Source organism: Archocentrus centrarchus, chromosome 6 (assembly GCF_007364275.1).
Source record: "Archocentrus centrarchus isolate MPI-CPG fArcCen1 chromosome 6, fArcCen1, whole genome shotgun sequence".
NCBI lineage: Eukaryota > Metazoa > Chordata > Actinopteri > Cichliformes > Cichlidae > Archocentrus > Archocentrus centrarchus.
The window spans coordinates 1,265,847-1,287,968 of NC_044351.1; the positions used below are offsets into that span (position 1 = coordinate 1,265,847).

At 43.4% G+C, this 22,122-nt stretch overlaps 2 protein-coding genes across 8 annotated transcripts; one reads left to right on the plus strand and one right to left on the minus strand.

Moving 5' to 3' along the window:
- Positions 1-5,266: 5,266 nt before the first annotated feature.
- On the plus strand, positions 5,267-8,781 carry myod1 (myogenic differentiation 1). The gene is made up of 3 exons (XM_030730946.1): positions 5,267-5,992; positions 6,755-6,836; positions 7,332-8,781. Exons 1-3 carry the CDS (start codon positions 5,405-5,407, stop codon positions 7,559-7,561), a joined length of 900 nt encoding a protein of 299 aa, XP_030586806.1. The 5' UTR covers positions 5,267-5,404; the 3' UTR covers positions 7,562-8,781.
- Positions 8,782-10,691: 1,910 nt separating this feature from the next.
- Positions 10,692-21,884, minus strand: tnnt3a (troponin T type 3a (skeletal, fast)). Of its 7 annotated transcripts, none has more exons than XM_030730947.1 (15): positions 21,806-21,860; positions 20,071-20,111; positions 19,836-19,846; positions 19,266-19,274; positions 18,643-18,813; positions 17,100-17,117; positions 16,446-16,464; positions 16,279-16,324; positions 16,077-16,193; positions 15,123-15,200; positions 13,943-14,056; positions 13,738-13,850; positions 13,480-13,570; positions 12,544-12,584; positions 10,692-10,912 (listed from the first exon to the last, which is right to left on the minus strand). In XM_030730947.1, exons 2-15 carry the CDS (start codon positions 20,088-20,090, stop codon positions 10,879-10,881), a joined length of 882 nt encoding a protein of 293 aa, XP_030586807.1. In that variant the 5' UTR covers positions 20,091-20,111; positions 21,806-21,860; the 3' UTR covers positions 10,692-10,878. The 7 variants fall into 7 exon arrangements, with proteins under 7 accessions (XP_030586807.1, XP_030586808.1, XP_030586811.1 ...); XM_030730948.1 differs by lacking the exon at positions 12,544-12,584 and adding an exon at positions 12,035-12,075 and having other exon boundaries at positions 21,806-21,851; XM_030730951.1 differs by lacking the exons at positions 12,544-12,584; positions 17,100-17,117 and adding an exon at positions 12,035-12,075 and having other exon boundaries at positions 21,806-21,864.
- Between the last annotated feature and the right edge of the window lie 238 nt (positions 21,885-22,122).

A 22,122-nucleotide genomic window follows, 5' to 3' on the forward strand; every position in this document is an offset into this window, starting at 1 on the left:
GGAACGCAAACAAACAGGATATTATCATATTATCAACATGATACAACAGTTATCATCAGTACCCCTGCTGTTACATTATTGCACTGTGTTTTAGGTGAGTGACGTGTTTTATTTCTTTCAGGGTCAGGACAGCTGTTTAATATTAAGTCAGCCTCATCGAGATGCATCGAAATAAACACATCAGTAAAATAATGTAGAAACACTTACAAAGTGTTTTTCTTGTGTCACTTTTTGCCTGCACAGTTAGACACTAGTGGACACTCCAGGCTCTGGTTGTGTAGATATATTTCCACACTGCTGTGTGTCAGTGAGCAGCATCTTCTGCTCCCAGCAGTAGCTTCATTACATTTAACTAACTCACTGTCTTATTTCATGTGTTGTTGCTACAAGCTGCTGAATTTAATGGATCCATGTGCTCTGGTTGCTGCGGCAGCCTCTGTGGATGCCTCTTCATGGCATTCCTTCCTCTGGAAGTTCACAAACACAAATATTTGGAATTTTATGTAGAAGCTTAGAGTCAGACCCGCTGAGCAGGATGGTCCATCTGCATCTATGATTTTACAACAACGCTTCATGCTGTATACCTCAGTTTTAACTTACAGTAGCTGGCAGCTAGCAGCTTCTTATGTTAACAAACACAGAGGTCATCAGGAGGTCAGGGTCAAGAGCATTTGTTGCCCAGAGACACCTCAGCAGGGTCGGGGTGGCGTGATGAGCCTCATGGGTCCCGATGGCCCTTTAAGTTATCCGGTATGAGGAGCTGATTGTGGCTCCATTTTGAAACCAAATTTATGATCTGAACTTTATCTGTGGGACAGAGACGCTTCAGTCTGCAACTGCCTTCTCGTTTTACTCCACCAGCAACTTCACGTTCCTCCAGAAGTGTCCCAGCACCAGGGTTCATCTTTCCGCGCTATCCGTCATTTTGTCACAGCAGGTGTTTCCATCTCCGTGTTTCCGATTTTTTCAAACAGCAGATATCTCATTTTGGAATGAAGCTCTTGCTTCGGGCAGGCCTTAGCGATCAGACAGGCTGAGGAGGTGGAGGAGAGGATGAGGGTCGGCTAAACCCCTGGAGACCTGCCCCTGACTCTGGCCATAAGCCAGTCAGGGTGTACATTTCCCCCCCTGAGTTCCGGAAAATTGGCGAGATTAATGCTGTGGCAGAGGGACGGTGGTGCTGATGGTGTTTCCAGATGGCCAGGGGATTCAGAGGTGGTGGCGTTGGCGCGTCGCAGCGTGGCCTCCGACCGCTGCCCCAGGTTTATGAGTCGTGTAAAATTGTTTCAGGCCGGAGGCCCGGGCAGCAGCCATTTGGGACACCTTGTTATCTGTCTCTCAAGTGCTGCATCCCGCCATCGGGGAGATTGATGTTTCATTTCATTCAGTAATTTTGCTTTAAAATCACATAAATAATATGTGGATACAGCAAATATATTTAAATAAGAGGAACATCACGGAGTTACAAACACTGCAACAAAAGAGGGTCAACTTAGCCGGAGCGTCGAGTGTAAAGAAGGTCTGCCGAACGTTTTCACTGAGACCAGTGAGTGAAAAACAAGGGTGCGAGTGCACCTGCCTCAGTTCTGTCATGCAAGAAGAGTGAAAACTGTAAAGATTATCATGAAGGTGGGTTAACAGGACCAAGGTTCAGCCTCTGGGGGCAGGATGAGCTGTTCCATGGAAATCTGCACATTAGACTCATAAACAGAAGTTAAAATTAGGTGTTGATGGAGGCACCAGAGGCAGTGCTGTGTTCATCCTCTGTTGTTCACCTATGGAGCAGTTTATCTAAAACTGGATGTAGTCACTGATGGCTTCCTTCCTTTTATGACCTGCTTTCTGCAGGGTACTCTCAGAAGCCTCGTGGGTAGGGTGACTGTGAGATCCGTGGGTCTGAGTCCCAGCAGGAGTCATATTTACCATGCACTGCATTTTCAACATCGTCTCCACACTGAATGCAAATAACTGTAAAACTGCAGTTTACGTATGATGACGTCATCAATTAAACCATTCAGCCTCAGAGTTTTATTTTTGTGTGTGTGTTTATCCATCACTGAAAACCTGTTTGATTGGATGAGGATTTGAAGAGTAGTGGAGACTGAACATAGGGTCCTGCGTCACATACAGTACCAGTCTGTGTGGTACTGTATGCTTTTTGTGTATCTGATTGTTAAAGATGGTCTCTTAGGGTGCAGGGCTGACCGCTCTGGAAATGCTGTGACTCCGGCTCAGAGTGAGCTACTTAAGAACCACTTCCTGTGGATACGTTGACCGGCTTTGACTGGTGGTTGACTTTTCCATGAGTGCCTGTGCGGGGGCTTGTACCAGCTACCACGTGGGGGGAGGCTAGGTTAGAGGAATGACTGGAAGCCAACGTTACTCTGACTTCATCTTAAAATGCATCATTTTAAGAAAAGAAAAAGGTCATTTTGAATTTGATGGCAGCAACACGTCTCATAAGTTGTTACAGGTCTGTGTTTCCAGCTGTACAGCATCCCTTCTTCCTTTAACATCAGTCTGTAAACATTTGCAACTGAGGAGAGCAGCTGCTGGACTTTGGGATTTGTGATTCCTGGTTCCTGAGCCCATGCAGTGATCTGCAGGCCTGCTTTTACTAAGGTGCTTCACACAGAGATTTCTGCAGATACTCTGAATCTTTTAATGATGTCAGGTACTACAGGTGATGAGATATTCAGATTTGCAGATACAGTTTTACACAGATTGGTGAACTTCTGCTCATCTTCACTCTGATAATCTCTAAGATGCTCCTTTTATACGATCATGTTGCTGACCTGCTGCCAACAAGCCTCATTATCTGTAAGATGTTTGTCCTGCTGTTTCTGTTTATTGTCACTACCTTAACTCCAGGCTGTATGATAGATAGACTCTGAGCTGTCCCTCTGATGGACTCATTTCTTATCCTGTCCATCCTGCTCACTCCCAGTGACGACCTGAGCATCTCCAGCTCGGCCTCCTGTCTTTGTGTCAGAGCCTCCGTCTCCAAACCATCCATCAGGTCTCACTGCCATCCCGGAAACCTTCCTTTTCACTCTGGCTGCTCTCCTTCTGTCACAGATCACCCCTGACACTCGTCTCCACCCGCTCCACCCTGCTGCACTCTCTTCTTCACCTGTCTTTGGATGGCTGACCCCATCCTCCACTCCTCCACCTTCACTCCGTCTGCTCCTGCATCTTCACTCTTACACCCGTCTCCCGCTCTTAAATGTATTCTTTCTTGCTTCTACTGACTTTCATTCTTCTCTTCAGTGCATACCTCCACCGAGCCTTAAACAAATCTGTGCAGTTTTTAGTTGAAGCTTTTGGGGACATGTGTGATTATGTGATTATTGTTATTAAAAAAAAAAACGCATGTCAGTAAAAGACCTGCACTGTACAATGAAAAGTACCATACTGCTGATTCACTGCTTCTTTTTCCAAACTTTCTCCATGACATATATAATGAAGATTTTGTGTTTTTTTTTTATTATTTAACATATATTTAATATTAATTCATACATGTGCATTTTTCATTGGTCAGACAGATATCTAACAGCACTGAGGTAGAATTATTCTGTAATTTTTGGCCATATAGATCATGTAATAATTAGAATATAGACTTCAAGCATCCTCAGCAAACTGCTTCTAACCATCTGACACCTCTGGATGAATTCACAGCCTGCAGGTTCAAAGAACAGGGCTGATATTCATCCTGCTTCTCCGGCGCCCTCCAGCTGCTGCAGCTGTGCACTGCAGCTGCACAGCTGCCTGCATGTTTTGTGAAAAGGACCATGCGCGTTTTGCAGTTTGTGGACGCAGCGGGTGCAGTGGTGACAGCTGAGAGGAGGTCAGTTCTGAGTGCAGTCACTCGGAGGGGAAACGCTGCATCGATCTAAAAATAAACGCAGTGACATTTAACGTGATTGCTCGGTTCACACTTTAACGCAGGATTCACGCTCCTTAAAAACTCTGCTGTGTTCAGCAAAGCTGCGCGGCTGCGTGGAGAAGTTGTCCGCTGTTTGAACGCAGAAGGGACGCATCACTTCCTTCCGCTCCATCCGATGGAGAAAATAAATCTTGATATGACGGCGACAAATACAGAAGAGGTCGGAGGTCACAACTGTATACAAATATTTCTACTAAACTAGCACAATGATGATGCAGTTTATTTTTAATGCAATAAAGAATAATTGATAAAAAAAAATCAATGTATTATTAATAGTATTATAATATTCTTGATGATTCCATCTATATAAATTATTATTATTATTATTATTATCATTATTATTATTATTATCATCATCATCATCATCATCATCATCATCATTATTATTATTATTACTATTATTATTATTAATAATAATAATAATAAAATGAATAAATAATCGAATAAACAAGATATAAATTATTATTAATAATAATAATAATAAACCAATAGGAAAAATAAATAAAATAATCAATATTTAATATCAATATTTAATATCAATAATAACTTTTTTCTAATATATCAGTTATATTTATCATTTAATTTGTGCCATTTTATCATCAGTTTTAACGTAATGTCACCAATTTTAATTCTTCATTTTAAATTAATTTTCGTATATTTGTCTAATTTGCTTTCTTTGTAATTTTTAAAACTCAGGAACCTGTTCACAGCCCTTCTGAAACATACAATAAATATAAACATTAATATATAATATTTTTACTTTATTTACATCAGCATTGAGAAGGCTTTTATATGTTTTATTATTAATTATTTCAAACAGGTCTTCAATCCATGTTGTAAAACAAATGCATGTAAACGTAAAATAAAAACATTTTATTCATACCTTTATAATACGAGCAAATATATCCATTCAAATAAAATGAATAAATAATCGAATAAACAAGATATAAACAAAATAGTCTTAACAAGTGTAAATAAATGAAGTGTAACAACAATAAAACATGAAATTATGTGATATTGAACAGCTGCATAGTTACTTTATGTTGTGCATTAATGCCCATTTTTAAACGTCTGTATTAAACTGTACATTTCCCACATGCCCCCCCCCCCCCCCCCGCTGTGTGCAGCGGTAACGCCGCTCTTACTGCCCTGTGAGGGGGTAATTGGACACTAATTACCGTGAAGTTGTAAACCCCTCCTGCCGGCAGCTGACTGGTCAAACCTCGGTGGACCCCATCATCCAAGCCCCGCCCTTTGCTGATCTCCCAGGTATAAGAGGATCCAGGTCAGGGCTGAGAGGGCAGATCAGTTTGTGACAGGACCCTACATTCCCCCGAAAACCCAGATCCTGCTTCACATCTCATTTCTCCCCTTCTTAGGTTGGTTTCCTGAAAAAAGAGAAAAAGTTTAGTCTGCGTCACTGGATTTTCTTCTTCTTGGTGTGTGCTGGACTGAACCATGGAGTTGTCGGATATCTCTTTCCCCATCCCCACCGCCGATGATTTCTATGACGACCCCTGCTTCAACACCAGCGACATGCACTTCTTCGAGGACCTTGACCCGCGGCTGGTCCATGTGGGCCTGCTGAAGCCGGACGACTCCTCCTCTTCATCCTCATGCTCCCCTTCCTCCTCTTCCTCCTCCCCGTCCTCCCTCCTGCATCTCAACCACCACGCCGAGGTGGAGGACGACGAGCACGTCCGTGCCCCCAGCGGGCACCACCAGGCGGGCCGCTGTCTTCTCTGGGCCTGCAAGGCCTGCAAGCGTAAGACCACCAACGCGGACCGGCGGAAGGCGGCCACGCTGAGGGAGCGCCGGCGGCTCAGCAAGGTCAACGACGCCTTTGAGACCTTGAAGCGCTGCACGACGGCCAACCCCAACCAGAGGCTGCCCAAAGTGGAGATCCTGCGCAACGCCATCAGCTACATCGAGTCCCTGCAGGCACTGCTGCGCGGCGGGCAGGAGGACGGCTTCTACCCGGTACTGGAGCACTACAGCGGGGACTCGGACGCATCCAGCCCCCGCTCCAACTGTTCCGACGGCATGGTGAGTTTAAGGAGCGACAGGTGTTGAAGCGGACGAGAGGGGTCTGCGCGCTTTGGTTGCAGCTCAGTGCGTTTTTACGCACGGAAATGTTCTCGTTTAGTTTAAGTCGATTTTGGACATTTTACTATTGGCTGTAATTTTTATTTACATTTATTAGATGTTTACTATTATTTTAAAGAGCCTCGATTCTTTTCTCTCTCTTTTTTAGCTCTTAAAATTCGACTTCGCTGATTTCTAAATATGTCTAAAATAAAATCCTCGTATTTTAAACATAAAAGAAAAACACAGAAAAACAATAATTTCCTGTGATTTCATGAATAATCTTCGCGCAAAGCTGCCTGTCTGTGCGGAAACCTCCCACAGTAAATATATCTCTTCATTTTTGGCCGTTTAGTGTCAGAACAGGAAAGAAGGAAAATTCTTTCACACCTTTTTTTTTTTTTGGATAATTAACGACATTTTCCTTCATCTCATCTCTCAGACACACTGTTTACAGGAAACCAGATATAATGGGACATGGATCGAAAAATTATCTGAGTGAATATTTAATTTCACCGTGCTATGACGCAGGCAGCTGTCTCCATGTGACTCAACTATTAAACTTGTTATTGTAAAAGTAATTATAAATTATAAATGCTTCTTCTTCTTATTTTTGCCGTGTTGTGGGCCCGTGTGCAGCGTCAGTATGGAAACATGCTCTTTAACCTTTGCGGGATTTACGGAGACTCGCGTTTCTAATCAGCGCCTCTTTTCTCTCCTCAGACGGACTTTAACGGCCCCACCTGTCAGACAACCAGAAGAGGAAGTTATGAAAGCAGCTCTTATTTCTCCGAGACTCCAAACGGTAAGAAAAGATTTTCATATGATCCGGTGACCGCTTAAAATAATAAACCACTTTATTCACTTAGAGCCGTAAAACAAAGACGCCATTAAAGCAGCAGGCCAATCAAACAGTAAAGTGAAATGTGCATGTATGCTTTCTTTGGCCAGAGTTCTCTCTATAATAAATATGAATTCATTCTAAAGATATTTTCTATTTTTTAATTTATTCGTTTTAATGTTAAGAGTAAAATATAATGATAATTAGGACATGAATTAAAAGCTGAACTCGTGTAAAAATAGAAGGTTTTTGTTTTTAACTTCTTTCGATAAGAAATACATGTAATTGATCCAAATATCAAACAATAAAATACTCAGATATTTTATTTGTATTTTATTTGTACTTCTCATGTTTCATGTTGGGAGACAACGTGTGACAAAACTGTCGTTGTGAAAACACACAAAAAAAAAACAAATTAAATCTTACAAATTGTGATTAATTAATTTTGGTTTGGTGCAGGCGGTCTGAAGAGTGAACGCACTTCGGTGGTCTCCAGTCTGGACTGCCTGTCCAGCATTGTGGAGCGGATCTCCACCGATAACGGCAGCCTGCTGCCGCCTGCTGACGGCCCGGGATCCCCGCCGACGACCACAGTCCCGCTGGGTGAAGCAGCGGCCGCCCCGGCGTCTGTTCAGGTCCCCTCTCCAACAGCCAGCCAGGACCCCAACCTCATCTACCAAGTTCTATAGACCCAAACACACACACACACACACACACACACACACACACACACACACACACACACACACACACACACACACACACACACACACACACACACACACACGCGGATGAACTGAGTCGTCACAGTTTGGATCAGCTGCAAACTTTCTGGTGTAGAAACCTGCTTCCACACCTCTATTTATTCTCTTTGATTAAGTATGGAAGCTCATTCCTGTCAGAAAAAAATAGCGAGCGCTAAAAATCATTTTATGTTGCCGAGCAAACTTCACGTAGTAACACAAGCTGTGAGGTTAAAGGTGCATGAAGATTTAGTTTTCATTGAATATACTTTTAAAAAAGGAATGATAAAAACTAGAATTATTGATTTTTAGCTTACATTTAATCAAAGATCCTAACTTTAAAACACTATAAGGAAATTTTAATGACTAAACATGAATAATGTTTCATGAAGAGTTTGCTGATCCCACACAGGGATGCTAAGAAAACCAAAAACCATAGTCACGAAGGAGCTGAAGTCTTAATTTTGACCTTTTATGTCACACAAATGAAAAGTTGCTTTTATCATTCCAAAGTTGCCTACATTACTTTATTTACTAGGCAGGAATGAGCTTCCATAGAAACCCTGATTCTGTTCCTGTTTCTGAAATGAGACCACCGAATGATGTGGTTCAGCTTTAAATAGAAACCAGTTCACTTCTTGCTGTATTTTAATTTAATTTTAAGTTATGAAAAATATTTTAAGCCTCGGCTGAGTCTTTCAGATGGATTCCCCTCCCCCACGCTCCCCTTCTGTGTGTAGTCTAGCTGATGAAGGACGGAGGCCAAAAACCGCCCATTAACATTCCTCCACTTTCGTCTAACTGGAGTCGGAGCGGCTCCAGCTGTTCGATTCCCTCCGGAGGAAAAAAGAACTTCGTTCAACATTTTAGAAACTTGATGTAAGAGCACAAATTTCTGCAGTGAAAACTTAACAGACTCCGACTCCAGCGGCGCTCTGAACTGCACGGATGGAGGTGTTGTAGTGATGGAGGCTCACACCTCCTTCCTGTCCAAAGCACATTTTTCTTTGCTCTCATTTGTCGTTTCACGCGTGCAGCGGAGGACCATTTTTCTGTAATTATTCTGTAAATAAGAGCTGATTTGTTCCAGTATTAATTATGTATTTAATGTTTCTGTCTCTATGTGCTTTTGTTTGTTGTGAAAAATGTTAAACTTTATATTTATACATCTGAAAATTGAGTGACAGTCTAATGACAAATAAATGCTTATTTATACAAAAACATGTAGATGACTCTGACTCATGATTTCTTGATGTTTTAAAATGATAAGATTGTGCAGAAAACTTAGTTTTAAGGCTTCAGAATGTTTATTTATTTATTTATTTTTTAATAATGTTTGGTAAAATCTTCAGTTGTTTTCCTGTTTTGCCTTTATTAATTTAAAATAAATAAATGAATAAATAAATATATAAAATCTGAAACTGTTTAAACAGTTTGAACATGTTTGTTGTTTTATATAAAAAAACTTTATTAGATTTATTGAATAACTTGTGCTACAGGCAGATTTAATTTTTCATTTTAAATCTAATGTTTTTTTGTTTTTTTTTTAATTCTGCGTTCAAATGTGTCATTAAAATGTTTTTAATATACTATAGTAAATATATTCCTGAGTACTAATTAATATCTGTGGTGGTCATCTCGGTAATTTTAGTAAAAAGAAACGATAAGCTTCAGATGATTTGAACGCTGTTTCTGCTTTCTGGCGCGCAGATCGGCAGCGCCACCGTGTGACTCTCCAAAGGAACTGCAGGAATTTCTGCAAAGCACTTTTTCTCCAACGGTCCTTTTGTTTCATGGCATTTCCTTCATAATTACACCGACAACATACAAACACGTTCATATAAAATTCCACATTGATAGAAATCATCACGTTCTGTTTTTGTTTTCAGTGTCATGTGATCGACATTAATCAGGACAGGAAACGTGTTTCCAGTCTTAGTCCAGCTTTGCTGAGCCTGTGTGAGCTGTGGCCTCAGCTGACTGGAGCGGCAGCGGTGTGCTCTTCTGCTGCTGCAGCAGCCGTCTGCTTCAAGATTCAGAGATGCTCTTCGGCACACCTCGGTTGTAACAAGTGTTTATTTGAGCAACTGCTGGCTTCCTATCAGCTTGAAGCTCATTCTCCTCTGACCTCTGTCGTTTTCTCCCACAGAGCTGCTGCTCACTGCACAGTTTCTGAAACACTCGGACCAACAACCACGCTGCATCCAAAGTCACTTAAACTACCTTTATTCCCCATTCTGATGCTCAGTTTGAACTTCAGCATGTCGTCTTGATCATTTCTACATGCCATATGGCATATAGCTGTACCAAATAAAGTGGCTGTGAGGGTGTGTTGAGATATTTATCTATACATACTTGTGTTATAGAGGATTTCAGCTGCACACTGTGGTTTGGATTATTCCTGCTGAAATAAGCAAAGCCTTTTCTCACCTGTATATCACATCCCCACTGATGCCCCCTCACACCATCACTGATACAGGTCCCTGCCCTCTTTAGCATGGAGAAGGTGGATCCATGATATCCAAACTCACTTCTGTTTGGCACTGGTCCTCAGTCCACCTTTACCTCTGACAGAGCCTTTCTCTCCGCAGTGCTCTTACTCGGTCATGTGACCTGCCTGTTACCAGTGTTTTTCTTGCCCCGCCCTGTTGCTCACATTAAGTTCAAACATTATTTTCCAAGCTTTATCATCTTCAGTCTTCCTGAGTTTCTATCGTAAACAGGTTTTATTCATTTTCAAATTTCAAACTGTATATATTAATTTCCCTCCCTCAAAAATGATGACGTCCATATTAATGAGCTGTAAAACGTAAATATTTTTAAAGGGCTCCTAAAACCTTTTTTTTTTAAATTTTATCCCAGCACCAAGTCATTAATTTATTGAATATCTTTTGCAGGTGAAGTTTGTGGTTCCTGCCGGGTGGTCTAACAGCGCGGAACAAACGACTTTAAAATTACACGTCTAAAAATCCTGAACTTTATTGATTTGTGAAGAACACCAGATCTTGAAGAGTCACACTTTATTTACAAAAATACTGAGAACCAAACAGCGGAGGGCGAGGAAGCATGACGGCGACAAACTTTAATGCTTTTATTGCTACTGCAGAGCAGGTTTCATGGTGTGGTTGGTGAGCCGCAGGGTAAACCTCAGCATTACTGGCTTCTTCTGACCTATGACCTTCGCCGCAGTGCGTGTTGCTTCATCAGGCGTGTGTCCGAGACGGTCGCAGTTTGGTTTCCGAGCAGTGGCGGGGCGGGCGGGTTTACTTTCTGCGGCGGGCGGCTCCCTTCTTGCTGCTGTAATAGGAAACATAAAAATTGGACATATTTCAGAACTCTGTTTAGCAATTTTCACATTTTGTGATGTTGTTGAGGCTGATTTTCAGACTTTAACACAAAGTCACACTTCAGAGAGCAGCAGTGACTCCTGCTGGGAGTCAAGCAGTCAGCGCGGCTGTTTGGCGTCATCATATAAGAAGCTGACAGCATTTCGCGAGCTGCAAGCATGGATGCTTTCTTTGGTCAAGTAAAGACCTTATGCTTCCATGAAAATCATCTTCACAAATACATCAGCATCTGTTTCATTGTACGGTACATTTGAGCAGGATTTTGGAAGAACATAAAACAGCAGCAAAAACAAAGAAATGTCAGAAAATCCAGCTTTCATGCAGAACTCAGTCACAAACTCATGCCGTACTCACCTGCAGCGGTCCAGTTATTCCAGAGGAAGGTTGAGGTTAGCATTAGGGTTAATGTTCAGGGTGGGGGGATGACAGAAAATGCATAGTGATGACACCTGGCTGCACCTTCCTGTTAAACACCTCAGCGCTGCAGCCTGTTAGCCCTGCTTGCTGGTCCTCCACCTGCATGTAGACTCCAGGAGGTTTGGCTTTGGCTCCAAACAGTCTGCGGTGGTATTACTGAGGTTTCGTTGTGTTTATGACATAATTATGAGCCGTTGAGGGATAAAACTTGCACTCTTCCATCTAATGTCATAGGCTCGGGTATAAAATGCATGCTTGGTCTTCTAGTAGCTGTTCACATTTTATGGTGCTGAATGATAAATGATATGTTAGGATAAAGGTTATGATCAAGGCCAGGGTCTAAAATGACACGTGAAAACACACTGTGAGAACTCCGCAATGTTATTCCTGCACTACACAACACCAGGCTGCGGTCTTAGATGCCAGAATCTGTAATCTCGAACTAACAGGCTTATATCTAGTGTTTTATCATACTGTCATCAGCTTGATGTACTTTATGCCTGTTAGCAGCAGTGTTCTGCCATAAGAAACGGTCTCAGTGTTATGACAGTTATGTTTCGCTGAGGGAAGGGTTATCACGTTCACAGCTGCAGTTAAATCAAATGATTCTTGGGGGTATTAATGGGTGTTGGTGGAGGCAGCGATGGATACTCACTGCTTCTGCAACTCATCAATGCGAATCCTGTGCGTGAGAACCTGAAAATGACACAGCAGCAGCTTTAACTTGCAGCAGGACACCTTCACCTCTGAGGAGACCGACTCCGTCCTCTGCACAGGCTCAGAGGGCTGCAGGGTGCTGAAGCATCATGGGAAACCAAGGCAGGGCCGTGCTCATGGTCATAGATTTTGTTACCCAGAGTTTCTTCTGCCCTGCTGTGGTTTCCCGTAAAGAACAGGAACATTTAACCCAGCTTCAGCTTGGCTCTGAAACCTCAAACACCCCGACTTACCTTCATGACGTCACTGAGGCTCTGTGATGTAAAACTGAGCTTTTTGAAACCTTTGCAGTGTGAACAGGCCTCACTTTTTAGAAACAAACTGTTTTTTTTTCTTCATTTTTAAATCTGGTGGTGTCAGCCAGCGGGGGGCGCTCTGCTTCTCTGACTCGCCTTCATGCTGACATGCAGAGAGCCGGCAGCACTGCAGCTCAGCGCTGCTACTTACAATTTACTGAGCTCCTCCACTCTCTTACGCAGGGTAGTAACCTGGAAATCAAGAGTACATCGAGGGTTCAAACCCGGAGGTGACGAGAGGCTCACCTGAGGATGCCAGCAACCAGCAACCAGCAACCAACAACCAGCAACCAGCAACAACAAAGCTGGAATGGCTGAGGAACCTCTTCATTTGGACTCAAGTTACCTTAGACTATTTATGCTCATGTACTCTAAATTATTAAATGATCAAATTAACTTTAATAAAGATCATTTCAGGGACATTAAAAGCCTGTAAATATGCAGTAATCCTTAACAACAATAAAACAGATAAAAGTTCAAGAAAGAAAAAACTGTTTCTTCCTATATTTGAATGTTTGACGTACAAAAATGATTAATTTGTTATATAAAGTAATTAAAAATCATGATACATTTTTGTTCCTTACATACAGATATGAATCTTTGATATCAGATTTCTTCAATCATAAAAAATAGTCAGTGTCCCACAATTCTTTGGGTTTAATGAACTACGAAGAAGCAACTGGATTGTTTTAAAAAAGAGAGGTAAATAAGTAAATAATAAATCAATAATTTTACTTTAAAGGAGATCCAACCCTTTGCCTTTCTTTGGCCTTGTAATAGGATATTTTCAAAGTAAAATGCCTTAAAAACCTAATGATGTTAAAGTAAACAGGACCATTTCATCGACTGCTCACAGCGATAAAAGCACAAACATACATATGATATAATGTCAAGGTCATAAAATATATCAAATATATCAAATCTGAACTCTGTCATAAAAAGCAAAAGAAATAATTTCAAGACGTGACTGAATATTAAAATAATTAAAATGAAAAGACGCACGTCTGTCAAACCTGCCACATTCTCATGTGTGAGGTCTTAATGCTGAGGCTGAGAAGCTCTCACTCGGGGATAACAGGCATCTCACCTCGTACTTCTGCTTCTTCAGTCTCTCCATGTGGTCGAACTTCTCAGACTCCAGCTGGGTCATCCAGTCGTGCAGCTCTTTGATCTTTTCCCTGCAGCACAAAAAAACATGAAAAATGCTTCAAACCTAAGGACAGGTGATTTTGGTCCACCTGGACACTCAGCTTTTTCTCATTTTCTAGAATAAAACATTAAATCTGTTTCATGCTGGAGTAAAAGGGTAATCTCATAGTTTATGGAGTGCACGGCTGAGTCGTACTTCAGCTTCTCCTCGTTCAGATGGTCGATGTTCAGCGCCTTGCGCCTGGCGGCCAGGATCTTCTTCTTTTTCTCCCTCTCAGTCTCTTTCTTTCCTCCTCTCTTCTGGTCAGCCTGTTTGGGACAGATGGAGCTTAACAGCTGATCCCATACAGACTGTGTGTGTGTGTGTGTGTGTGTGTGTGTGTGTGTGTGTGTGTACTGACTCTCTGCAGGTGACTGCTGTACTGCGAGCCCATGCTGGACAGAGCTGACTTCTTCTTGGCGTCCTCATCTGCCTTCTTCTTGGCGTCAGCCTCCTCCTTGATCCGCCTCTCCTCCTGGGTTCACAAAAAACACCTGAGAGTGAGACCTCTGAGTCAGATCCACCATCCAGCCTCTGGTTCCTCTGCTTTTGGCTTAAAAACACACAGTACAACATCAGATCACAGGACCAGCATTAACTGCACCTCTTCTTCATCCTGGACCTGGAACAAAAACCAGGTTTAAATAAGTTGCTCAATACAAAAAGAGGAGGTCTGCACACCAAAGAGCTCCTTGGAAAATTTTAATCCATCAACGTTAAACCGGTGACGTTTCGGGCCGGAGTGCACTTCTTCAGACTAGGGCACTCCGGCCCGAAACGTCACCGGAGCTCTTTGGTGTGCGGACCTCCTCTTTTTGTATTGAGTTTTGCTTGGATCCAGCACCCTGGTTCATGGATGTGCTGTTTCTCTTTATTTAAATACGTTGCTGCCTTCAAACGGAACGAGCTCTTATTTCAGTATGGTGGTTAACACTGCTGTCACAACCAGAGGGTCTTTCTGCGGTGTTTGTATGGTAAATGGTAAATGGTAAATGGACTAGTTCTTAAATAGCGCTTTTCTACTCAGATATGAGCACTCGAAGCGCTTACACAACACGTTCATATTTACCCCATGCACACGCATTCATACAAGCACTTCCATGATTAATTAATTAATTAAGCTAAGTGCTTTAATCGTCTAACATTCACTCACATTCATACTCCGACGGAACGGTCGGAGAGCAACTTGGGGTTAAGTATCTTGCCCAAGGATACATTGGCACGCAGCCTGCATAGGCTGCATAGGCTCGGGTATAAAAGTAGCCAGGAATTGAACCACTGACCTTCCAATCAGTAGGTGACCTACTCTACCTACTGAGCTACAGCCACCCCATGTTTGTTCTCCTCGTGTCTGCGTGGGTTCTCCGGGTACTCCGGTTTCCTCCCACATGCAGTCAGTGGGGTTAGGTTTATGTATCTGCACAGGCGTTTCTTTATGCATCTTAAGAATTTTTGTCTTTGCTCAACAATATTCAAACCTCATAGTTAAAAAAAACAAAAACTAAGGGGATACAACACAATGATTAGAAGAAAAAATGTACCTCACGTCTGGCCTGGCGCTCCTTGTCCTTCTCAGCACGGACCCTCTGCTGCTCGGCCCTCTCAGCACGACGCTTCTCCTGTGGGACAGGAGCAGACACCGGGTTAAACAATAAAGACCCCCCCGTCACTCACCACGCAGTGAGGGGGGGGGGGGGGGGGGGGGTACTGGAGACTTCCCTGTGAGCAGAACAGGCATGCTTTCTTTATTTCCTGTTCAGATTCACACTGCAGACAAATTCTTGAAGCAAAGATAAAACATGAGGAGAAGAAGGAATGATTCTCAGGAGAGAGAGAAGACTGTTTTATGAAGGCGGTGTCTTTTTCTTTTATAATATGCATGTGTAAGCACCAGTATTTTGTTGTTTTCATGCTTTTCCTCCATTATCAGCTCTTCTGTGACCCACTCTGAGTTACTGTAACCTGAACATGAGTAATACACAAATACGGCTGATTGATTGATTTTGATTCAATAAATTAGCCACACTGATGAACTAATCCATTGAGAGTCTAAAATGTCTGACTATTGTTGTTGTGCTGCAGTTTTAGAGGACTTTGTTAGTCTGGGACAGAGCCAGGCTTAAATAACTTTATTTAATAACTCACTGTTGTTGTGTAAGTTTGAAGGATGTGCAAAGATGCCAAAAGAATAATAATAAGCACTAAATAAATCCACTAAAATTATTTGTATTAATCTTGTGCCCCCAGATTCAGCTGAGGAGCCCTAAAAAGTCCTGCAGCCTGAGGTCTTTAAGAAGGTTAAATCCAGTGGATTTACCCTTTAAATACACCTGTAACTGTCTGTGGTCACTTTGATCAAACGTGTGAAAAGCTTAACGAATGAGATGTTCAGCTGATTCAATCCACAAGTCTAATCTAAGGTAATAAAAAAAGGCAGACAGCTCAGAGGAGGAGCAGAACTGATGAACTGATTTCATATTCAGCTGAAAACTTACAATCCTCTCTTTGAGGGCGATCAGCTCCTCCTCCTCCTTCTTCCTGCACTCAAAGTGAGCATCGATCAGGGCCTGCAGCTCCATCAGATCCTTGTTCTGACGTTTCTTCTGGATGTCCTGTGGGGCGGATCAGTGGAACTCAGCCGGGCACAGAAACACCCGCAAATCAACAAAATCTCGTCTTTACTTCAGGCCTACTTACATCAAAGTCCACTTTCTCCCCCTCTGGGATCTTTGGGGCGGTGGGCCTGCAGCAGAGCGTTGGGACACATCACTGATTAAAAGTTTCTTTGTCTTTCTGGCCAAATCACTCAGAGCTAAAGGTCTACAGAACTCATTTGAAGTCAGACTGCATTAGAAGGAACTTACTTGAACTTTGGCTTCTCCTCTGCAGGTTAAGAAATGAAGAGCAGATGAGTACATGTCACCAGGTTAGAAAGAAAACAGATTATTTGAGTCCACTCAGGCACTGAACAGTGTGGGTTTGGCTCTATGTGGCAGATTAGATTTTTTAAAGGGTGGTCTCATCAGTTCTTAGGTTAGGGTTAGAAAAACAACCAAATAAGACCAAACAGTTTATTACAGTTTAAACGGGTGAAGTTTGGGTGCAGTTTAAGTAACTGGTTAACATTTGTCTTCGGTTTCACACTGATACATGAATATGTTTTTCTTTTTTTGGCTTGACCCCAAGCAAAACATTTTCCCATTTCCTCGTTTTCTCTGAACCCAGATTCTGGCGGCTTCATGCCATGCAGATGACGAGTGGCGTAGCGAGAGAGTGGGGTCGCTGTGCAGTGAAGCACGTGTTAGCATTTCAGATTCAGTCACCCTTCCTTCTCCACTAGCGCTTTCAAATCTTTCACCTTCACATTTGGGTGCCGATTAGGGACAGCGCTCCCGGACTCACACAGACAGGTAAAATTTGGACAGACAGCAGGCCTTCCCTGAGTACAGACGTCAGACCTGGACACTGAAGTCCTTCCAAAACCAGAATGACAGATTTAAGAGTTTAAATCTACATACCTTCCTCTTCAGTGGCATCTGCATGCAGCAGGCACCCAAAACAAGAAGCAGAACAGACAACAGCATTAGCAGGAAGCCCGAGAGCTGCAAACTGTACACAGTCTAACTACGGCACACAGCTGATCTGCTCAAGCTCAGCATCTGTCATATCAGCAGCCCAATGCAGTAATCACAAAGAAGACATGGAATTACCTTCACTATCTAAGATGGTAAAATATACAGTAATTCCATCTGTGCAGCATCACAGTCATGTATAATGATATGATTTTTCATATTAGCTTTAAAATATGAAAAAGAGAAAAACAAAGAGGCTGCTTGAGTCAAAGAAGGGGGTCAAATTTATTTATTTATTATTTAAATCCTTAACCATAACCGTAAACAGTCATTTATTTATGATCGGCTCCTAAGTCTTTGTTTGCAGAGGTCCCTGCTCCACCTCATCTGCATCTGCTGCTTCCACTATGGAAGCTGGACGGAGGAGATACGGGAAGGTCTGGGCTGCTTTTAAATAAATTAGCACATTTCTATTTCATCACATTTTAGTTTCAGCATGTTTCATGTAACAGTTTCTGCTTTCTGAACTGAACTGTCTGAATTTGTCTGGAAGTAACAGAAAGGTGGTGTTGGCTTAACATTAGCAGACATGGAGAATGAGCAGCCCCATCTCACAGCAAAATGATGAGCGCTGAAGCACTTGTAGCTGGGTTCTAGGTGCAGCTGGGTTCTAGCTGCAGCTGGGTTCTAGGTGCAGCTAGGTTCTAGGTGCAGCTGGGTTCTAGGTGCAGCTGGGTTCTAGCTGCAGCTGGGTTCTAGGTGCAGCTAGGTTCTAGGTGCAGCTGGGTTCTAGGTGTAGCTGGGTTCTAGCTGCAGCTGGGTTCTAGGTGCAGCTGGGTTCTAGGTGCAGCTGGGTTCTAGGTGCAGCTGGGTTCTAGCTGCAGCTGGGTTCTAGGTGCAGCTGGGTTCTAGGTGTAGATGGGTTCTAGCTGCAGCTGGGTTCTAGCTGCAGCTGGGTTCTAGGTGTAGATGGGTTCTAGCTGCAGCTGGGTTCTAGCTGCAGCTGGGTTCTAGGTGTAGCTGGGTTCTAGCTGCAGCTGGGTTCTAGGTGTAGCTGGGTAAAATTATGGATGCCCATGTTTGGGACCTTTGAAGTGGTTCACATCTGGAAAAACATCTGAATCTGTTGCCTAAAACTAACCAGGTGCTCAAACATAAAGTAGAAATTACAGTGAAGCTAAAAGTACAGCAATAATGGCACAAACCCCAGACTCTTGTCTGCTTCCACTCAATGATATTCTGGGTTTTCCAACAACCATCGATAAGAAAGGATGATGGTGGTCATGTGTCATTGACATGTACATGAACACAATCCCAGTTTGAAACCCTTTATTGTGGCACAAACGTGCTGCTCTGGCACATTTTGCTGTGAGACCGAGATGCGTATCAGGATCAGTTAGGTCGGACTAACGGGCTGTAGCTGCTGGAACGCACGAGATGTCTAGGAAAGGATGATCCAGTACCCCCTTCTCCCCTTCATGCCACATACCTTCAGGCTCAGGTTCAGGTTCTGGTTGTGGTTCTGGTTCTGGTTCTGGTTCTACCACTGGTTCTGGTTCTGGTTCTGGCTCTGGCTGTGGTTCTGGCTCTGGCTCAGGGGCCGCCTCAGGGGCCACCTCAGGGGCCACCTCTACCTCCACTACTACCTCCTCTTCTACAGCTACACAACATGCAGCAAGTCACGAGGGGAGAGGAAGGGCGGTGACAGGGTTAATGGAAGCAGAAGAAATGGAAGAGGGAAGGAGGTCAGTAGATGAAAGGAGGAGATGAGAAATATGAGGAGGTTCGTGGTGAGGCAGTTCAGGCGAACTGCCACCAGATGGTGCTAAAGCAGGTGAGACAGCAAGCAGTTACAGGAAAGAAAAGGTCAGTGACTGATGGACGAAGTGTGGTCAACCTCTGGAAATACCTGCACTGCAACTGGATGCGGTCAAAGACAATAGAGACAGATTCTATTCTGTGCCATCTTAGTTTTTTACAACCTGTGTCTTCATTTAACTCCGATAACATTAGTGTTAACCAGCATGCCACAGAAACCTCTCCAGAAATGACTAACAAATTAGTATCAGTGACGTGAGACTTATCATCCGGAGTCTGGAGGCTGTGTCTTACCATCGTATTCTTCACGTCCGTCCGAGAAAGAAAGGAGCAGAAGAACATTATCAAAAGATCCCATTTGTACCCATTTTGACAGAATACAAAAGCAAAATGTGGGTACACTGGGGATCCATGCTAAGCATACACAAGACAGTGCTCATGAGCTGAGTGGAGCAGGACTTCCAAAGTGTTTTTAAGTGCATTCAGCTCAGGAGGACTGCACATTTGCAGATGGTCATGCAGAGCTGCAGGACTCTCTGCCAACAGGACCGCGCGGCTTTGTGCGATTCGTGTTTTTAAAGGTTTCGATTTTGATCTCACAAAGCATAAAAGACGCAGTCCTGTTGGCAGTGTGGGTGATGTCGTGTGCTTGGAGGAGAGAGAGCATTATTGCACAACTTGAATCTGGAGGAGTCAAGCCAAACCTGCAATTTGTCCAGTGCAAATATCTCTCTACAGGGGATGGAAAGTCAGTTAGATTCAGAAATGATCCTGGGATTTTAGCATGGAACTCCCGACTGTACCTGCACTAATTTGAAGGGGGGTGAAATATTTTTCTAAATCAGGGACGATGGTGCTACTTACCCTCAACCCCACTGCAAAATAGAAGACAAAGGAGTCCTTAGAAACGATGCAAATCATCAGAATGAAACGTGAAAACTTCTGGTCCACGGTGAAAACAGCAGTTTGAATAAACACTCTCAACTCAGGGTCTGATTTATTAAAACTGTCCTGAAATCTAAGATTCAAGCTCGCACGTGGACCTTAAGTCAAATCATTTTTGATCAATTAGTGAATTAGTGAATGTGGGCTGACTTACACTTCCTCTGTGTCAGACATGATGACAGTGGACTTTGCAACCTGAAATCAGACAGAAAACAGAAACTCTGAGTGTGAGAAGCGCCTGTGCAGCCTGCACGTATTTATAGCTCAGGATTAAGTTGCAGATGTCTTAAATATGTCTCGCTGGCCCCACCCGCACCAAACCTCATCCTGCTTGCTTCCACAGTTTCCTCCACAAAACAATCAAGAAATCTTTAAGTAGAATAATTTAGAAATTACTGCCAGTTAAATTTCTCTTACAGGTATGTTGCATTTAAGGCATTTCCAAAGTCTGTCACTTCCAACTCTTCTTCAGTTTATAATTAGACTGTGGGCTGAAACCTGAGCCTCAGCTTTGAATCTGCTTCTCCCCACGATAAGTGAGAAGGGCTCCAAACATAGATTTATGCTAATAGTCTGTTTTCCAGCTGCTCAGCGAGCAGATTAATGCTGCTGTTGGGTGAAAAAGAAACCCTGAGGAAACTTAAATCTTTTCCATCACTGAGCATCAAAGAATGAAAGACACTGCTTCCATCAGATTCTGCCACATCTAAAGTCAAGCTCAGTATCCTGATCCTGCTGGAAAGTTCCAGTCTGGAGGTAGGATATGATCCAAAGCCTGCAATGATAAACACACATGACCTGGATTTATGTGGCATTTAATCTCCCAGCGATTAGATTTTGGATTAGTTGCCTATTAGCCTCATTAGCATGAGACCACCATGAAGGCATCCCGACATCACAGCTATTTCCAAAAGACAGCTGCACAGGTCCCAGAGATCCGGTTTCAGTGCGCCCGACGGTGAAGATTGGGTTCCTTCTCCTGGACCACAACCCATCATTCCACCTTCATTTCCTTATCTGGCCTCCTTCTCTCACATGGTTCCTTCAATCATCCTTCCGAGGCCCCCCCCTGTCAGCTGGGGCCACAAGAATTAAAATAAACCCTGAGAGGCTGCCGGGAAGGTCTAATTCCTGATTCATGAATTCCAAACTCAGTGTAATGAGAAAATGATGATTCCTTTACATCCACTCGAGAGCCCCTTGGCTCCTGTTCAAGATGTTAAAGTGTTTATCCTCAAGCTATGTGAGGTTCAGCGTGCACACATGCCTCACCCTTTCACTGCGCCACCCAAATATAACCGCAAACAACAGAAAGCTGCAATCCAGGAAAGAGCTGAGGTCAAATACCAAAAGAATAACAGGATTAGTCGCCACTGTTCTCCTGGGGTTACACATCAGAGACACCTCCTGTCTCCTGAAGCGGAAAGCTGCTTCAAAGGCTTTAAGCCAGCTGTAAATCCCTCAGGTATGAACCTCCACTGGGTCACTGGACTTGACCCAAACCGCCACAGAAACAACAACAAAGTCCGGCTGCATGTCGGCCGAGAACCCCGAGAACCTTCAAACCTCTGAAACATCAGCTGAGTATTTCAAACAGGTTACAAACTGCCCAGAATAATCCAAAGACTGGGCTCGATTTGGACTGTCAGAGGCACAGAAAGGCGCACTCAGCTGCAGTCATTCACAGGCTCAAACACAGAGAGGGAGGCCTTTTTACTCGGTGATTCTCTATCAACTGTTTCCTTCTCACCTCTGACCTCAGCAGCAGCCTCTGCTGCTCATGGCAGTGATTTTTAGCACATGTGGACTCAACTGTCCTCAGGCTGGGTGATGTTTGGGGGACATTGCTCTCTACCATTCACGCTCTCATTCTCTCCTTTCCTCCTTACCTCAGAAAAGCTGAAAGAAGCGAGCTCCCGCTGGCCAAGACAGGCTGTAAGGTTCTGCAAACTTACCGCGCTGATTATGTCCTTCTGTTATAGTGACACTCGATCCGCTCGGCCTCCCTATTGGCCGAAGAATGGGCTCGGAGGCGAGGCTGTCCACCACGGCGGAGCAGGGTCCACGCCTTTGCTGCCCCCACCTCCCTCCTCTGGCACTCAATAAGGAGATGGAAGGGTTGAGGGCTAAGGAAGGAGGCTCAAGTTTGGAGAAGGGGACAACCAAAATGCCCCCAGGATGCTATTCTGGGGCTGCTGCATTAGGC

What these genes read in the sequence shown, in the direction of transcription:
- myod1 (XM_030730946.1), top strand. Translation starts at nt 5,405, where the DNA reads ATGGAGTTGTCGGATATCTCTTTCCCCATCCCCACCGCCGATGATTTC. An exon ending in CCAACTGTTCCGACGGCATG is followed by an intron (nt 5,993 to 6,754) that starts GTGAGTTTAAGG and finishes TTCTCTCCTCAG; the next exon opens with ACGGACTTTAACGGCCCCAC. An exon ending in TTTCTCCGAGACTCCAAACG is followed by an intron (nt 6,837 to 7,331) that starts GTAAGAAAAGAT and finishes GGTTTGGTGCAG; the next exon opens with GCGGTCTGAAGAGTGAACGC.
- tnnt3a (XM_030730947.1), bottom strand. Translation starts at nt 20,090, where the DNA reads ATGTCTGACACAGAGGAAGT. An exon ending in TCGCCCTCAAAGAGAGGATT is followed by an intron (nt 15,201 to 16,076) that starts GTAAGTTTTCAG and finishes CCTGTCCCACAG; the next exon opens with GAGAAGCGTCGTGCTGAGAG. An exon ending in AGCGCCAGGCCAGACGTGAG is followed by an intron (nt 14,057 to 15,122) that starts GTACATTTTTTC and finishes TTGTGAACCCAG; the next exon opens with GAGGAGAGGCGGATCAAGGA.